This window comes from Daucus carota, chromosome 5, assembly GCF_001625215.2.
Source record: "Daucus carota subsp. sativus chromosome 5, DH1 v3.0, whole genome shotgun sequence".
Classification (NCBI taxonomy): Eukaryota; Viridiplantae; Streptophyta; class Magnoliopsida; order Apiales; family Apiaceae; genus Daucus; species Daucus carota.
This window is the reverse complement of record NC_030385.2, coordinates 13,761,583-13,765,888: the sequence shown is the minus strand read 5'-3', so window position 1 is coordinate 13,765,888 and position 4,306 is coordinate 13,761,583. Positions and strand designations below refer to the sequence as shown.

The window sequence follows — 4,306 nt, the reverse complement described above, 5'->3', positions numbered from 1 at the left end:
ATGATTACTGAGGATCTGCTGAAGATTAGCTCGAATCAAGGTAGTTCAATCAAATTTGTTTTCATTGATTCTAAGTATAATCGTATTGTGTATTATTGTAAAATTTTGTCTTCTATGTTGTATGTTAGCGATTTTCTGTATTTACAGGTTTTTGTTTGCTTTAATGTGTTCATGAGCTATGTGTTAGTGTTAATGTGATTCTATGTTGTATGTTAGTGATTTTCAACTTTCGCAGTTGTTTTGTTTTCTCAATGTGTTCATGAGCTATTTTTTATATGTTAACTGATGATTTTATGTGTATTATTTAGTGATTCTAGGTTTTATATTTTTCTATATGTTTAACTTATGATAACCTATTGGATATCTCTTATTTTAATAGTGATTTTTATTTTCCTGTGGTGTTTTTGTCTAATTTGAATTTTGTTTTATTGTTTAGTCTAATTTTGATATTTTGCTTTAATTTAAAGTTTTGTAGAAATTTTATTTTAGTGGTGATTACATATGTTTTGTGAGTGATTTTTGTTCTTATGTACTTTTATCTTCAGTTGAGTACACTAGTGATTTATGATTTTTACAGTAGTTTGATTTTTAAATGTATTTATGAGTTATTTTTTTTAATATTAACTAATGATTTTGTGTTTTTAGTGATTTTTAGTTCGGATTTTGTTGATTACTATGTTTGTTTAGTTTTTGTTGTGTATTTATATTTAGTGTTCTTTTGATTGATGTTTTGAATACAAATTTTTTTGTAGCTGTTAGTTTTGGCGAAGAAATCTCTGGTATAAGTAACAGCCATGGTTCGTTTCAAAATGAAGAAGTTGATTCTAGTTGTACCATTAGTCCAGGTGGCCGAAAGTACTATATTCCTGTTTGTGAAGATCATCTAAAACCGTTTGTTAAAAAATCTTTTCCATCTTTGGAGTCTGGTATTGCTTTTTATAAGGATTATGCACTGTTGAGTGGATTCGATATACGTCGTAGTGCTCAAAAAACAGATTCTGACGATGAGACTGTAATAAGCAAGTACCTTCTTTGTAATAGAGCTGGTTTTACTGAAATTAAGAAGAAATCTTTAGATTGCAGCAAGGGCAAAGCACGTAAAAAGAGGACTATGTCAGGGAGATGTGGTTGTGATGCAAAATTGGTGTTACGATTTGCTCCAGGGAACATATATTTTGTTTCTAATTTTGTTGAAGCTCATAATCATTCATTGGTTCCTGAAGGTTCTAGGCATTTTTTAAAAGGACGTCGTAAAATGTCGACTTGTTCTATGAATTTTGTATTTGATGCTAGTAAAGTCAATATTGGTGCAAGCAAATCTTTTAGGATGATGAAAGAGTTAGTTAAAGGTTATGAAAATGTTGGAGGTACGTCGAGAGATTTTAGGAATTTTGATAGAGATATGAAAGCTTTTATTGGTGAAGCTGATGGTCAAATGATTATTGACAAGTTCAAGGTTTTGCAAGAAACAGACCCCATGTTTTTCTACGAGTATGATGTTGACCTAGCTGGCAATCTTACCAAACTATTCTGGGCTGATTCGACGGCAAGAAGAAATTATGAACTATATGGAGATGCTGTTTCTTTTGATCCAACATTTAATACAAATAAGTAAGTAGCATTTTGTTTTTTTCGAGTTTACAAGTGGTGATTTTATTTATTAAAGCTATTCTTCTGAGATTTTTGCACTCTGTATTCTATTTTGTAACTCGACCCCTCTGTTTTAGGTACAATATGGTGTTTGCCCCCTTTACTGGTGTTGATAAGCACAATAAGTGCGTCACATTTGCATCCACTCTTCTTTCGAGAGAAGATGTGACAAATTTTACTTGGGCGTTTAATGCAATGTTGAAAGCTATGAGGAGAAATCCCGTTGTTTTAGTCACGGATCAGTGTCCTGCTATGAAACAAGCTGTACCTGAATGTTTTAAAGCAACCGATGAATTTCCTGCGTCCAGGCACCGTTTGTGCATGTGGCATATCACTGAAAAGTTTCCTGCTAAGGTATATATTGTCTTAGTTATTTGTAATATCCATTGTGATTTTTGTGTTTAAAATGTTAAGTGCAGATACAATATATTATGTTTTGTTGTGTCCAATTTGATCAGTTTTTAGTTCAGATGCAGTATATTATGTTTTGTTGTGTCCAATTTGATCTATTTTTAATTTTGCTCCATTTACTTGTTTTAGCTTGGCCATTTCTTATGCAAAGAAACAGATTTTATGGAAAAGATAAAAAAGTATATATGGTCATCAACGATAGAGCCTGCTGAGTTTGAGGAGGGTTGGAAATCCGTAATGGATGAGTTTAAGTTGGAAGATCATGCTTGGTTATCATATTTGTATGCTATGAGGGAGTCATGGATCCCTGCATATTTTCGTGATAAACCAATGTATGGGCTGATTAGGACGACGTCGAGGTCGGAGAGTGAAAACTTTTTTTTTAGCCAGTTTCATCAAAGTGGAAGTACATTGTCCGAGTTTTACATTCGGTTCGAAAGTGCCATGGATAAACAACGTAATGAAACTAAGAATTTGAATCATGTGGATTCATCTGCCAAACCAGCCACAATTTCTACATTATTTCTTGAGGATGATGCAGCAGAGTTGTACACTCGTGAAATTTTTTACAAAATTCAAGAGGAAATTTTGGCAGCTCGTGATGATATGCGAATTCAAACTATTGGTCCTGAGATTAATGGTATGAAGTGTTATGAAATGAAGGACGTGAAAATGAAAGATAAGCTTTTCAAGGTTATTGTTACATTCATTTTTAAGATAAGCAGATTTTTTTTCTTGTATTGAGTTGATGATTTTTTTAATTTTGAAGCTTGACTGTTTCTTGTCTTTTATAGGTTGAAGTTAGCAGAACACATGCTAATTGCTCCTGTAAGAAATTTCTTATGTGTGGGATTCTTTGTCGGCATGCATTTTGTGCACTTAATCATTTCGAAGTGGTAAAGATACCTAGGCGTCTTGTTCTCAACCGGTGGATGAAAAATGCAGAAAATAAGGCTTCACTACAAATGTTTGGCTTATTGGATGATCATCAGAACAAGGAATCTGTTTCTGCAGAATTAGCAAATGTGTGGTTTACATTTCACAAGTGTGTGACTGTAGCAGGGATAGATCTTGTCAAACTTAAGCAAATCAGTACCACAGTAAAGGAATTACATGTATCTTTCGTTAATGATGGTGCAAGCTTTAACAAGAAAGATTTCTTGGGGAACTTGATAGGTAACAAACCAGTTGGGGAGATAACCATTCATCCACCAGTACAATGCAAGAATAAAGGGTCCGGTCTGAAGAGGCTTCTTAGCGAAAGGGAGAAAGCGATAAAACAAGTTGAAAAAAAGAAGCGGAAATGCAAACTCTGTGGTTCTACTGTTCATGACCAAAGAACATGCCCTAAAAAGAAGAAAATTGTTGAAGAGGAAGTTATGAATGGAGTGGATACAGAGCTATGATATCATCATGATGTTTAAAATTTTTTGTTTCTAGTTACATGGATATTTGATGTTATATCTGTGTTAAATTTTTTTGGTGATTTTTAATGTGTAATTGATGATTTTTATTGTTTACTAAGTGATTTGTTTAAAGATTTTTGGTGATTTGTCAAAAGACTTGGTGATTTGTACAATTTAATAGGTTGTAATGATCACTAAACTTATTTTTGTCAATTATGTAATATAAGATTTATTTTGATTTGTATTGACATAAGAATTATATAGCACATGAATGTGTGTGCATGTAACATATGTGACATATAGTGGTCTGGATTAGGCCACTGAGAAAACAAACTTAAGCACCTGCTTTAGGTTTAATAATTAAGAGACTTGCATCAGGCCTAACATTCATATATATAGAGAACAGAAGCATATAAATTAGTATATCCAAAGCCAAATTTGCATTCCATAGCAATTGAAAGTGTCAACATCTCATACAACCAATTTAATTTCTCAATCTTGAAACAGTACTAATTGTTGAGCAGTTTCATGATATCATAGAGATTGTAAAAGAAGTAACAATTATCAAACTATAGCATCATTCAATCACTTTTCAGGTGTGTCATCTTCTGTGGGGTCTTGATCTTCTGGGAACAGAACCTTCCCTTTAATATCATTCCTTCGAAATACAGCTCCATTCTTTTTTTCACTTGCAGCAAGCACTATACTCATCACTTTGTCCGATGCCATCTTGTTGTACAGAAGTTTTGATTCATTCAGTACGTGCTGTCTTTTTTCATTCAGAGGAGATGTCAAAATGGCATGACAGTACTTTGCACGGAGCTTTATCAGTTGCGCTG

General features: G+C 33.1%; 2 protein-coding genes across 2 annotated transcripts; both read left to right on the top strand.

Moving 5' to 3' along the window:
- Positions 1 to 2,189, top strand: LOC135152746 (protein FAR1-RELATED SEQUENCE 5-like). Its single transcript, XM_064093834.1, has 3 exons — positions 1 to 40; positions 753 to 1,611; positions 1,728 to 2,189. Exons 1-3 carry the CDS (start codon positions 1 to 3, stop codon positions 2,053 to 2,055), a joined length of 1,227 nt encoding a protein of 408 aa, XP_063949904.1. The 3' UTR covers positions 2,056 to 2,189.
- A 25-nt stretch (positions 2,190 to 2,214) lies between these two features.
- LOC108221368 (protein FAR1-RELATED SEQUENCE 5-like) lies at positions 2,215 to 3,580 on the top strand. The gene is made up of 2 exons (XM_017395251.2): positions 2,215 to 2,754; positions 2,856 to 3,580. The coding sequence occupies exons 1-2, from the start codon at positions 2,224 to 2,226 to the stop codon at positions 3,465 to 3,467; spliced, it is 1,143 nt and encodes a 380-aa protein (XP_017250740.2). The 5' UTR covers positions 2,215 to 2,223; the 3' UTR covers positions 3,468 to 3,580.
- Positions 3,581 to 4,306: the final 726 nt, after the last annotated feature.

Excerpts from the sequence above, each read along its gene's own strand:
- LOC108221368 (XM_017395251.2), top strand. The coding sequence starts at position 2,224 with ATGGAAAAGATAAAAAAGTATATATGGTCATCAACGATAGAGCCTGCT. Across the intron at positions 2,755-2,855 it reads TGAAAGATAAGCTTTTCAAG|GTTGAAGTTAGCAGAACACA; the intron begins GTTATTGTTACA and ends TGTCTTTTATAG.
- LOC135152746 (XM_064093834.1), top strand. The coding sequence starts at position 1 with ATGATTACTGAGGATCTGCTGAAGATTAGCTCGAATCAAG. Across the intron at positions 41-752 it reads GAAGATTAGCTCGAATCAAG|CTGTTAGTTTTGGCGAAGAA; the intron begins GTAGTTCAATCA and ends ATTTTTTTGTAG. Across the intron at positions 1,612-1,727 it reads CCAACATTTAATACAAATAA|GTACAATATGGTGTTTGCCC; the intron begins GTAAGTAGCATT and ends CCTCTGTTTTAG.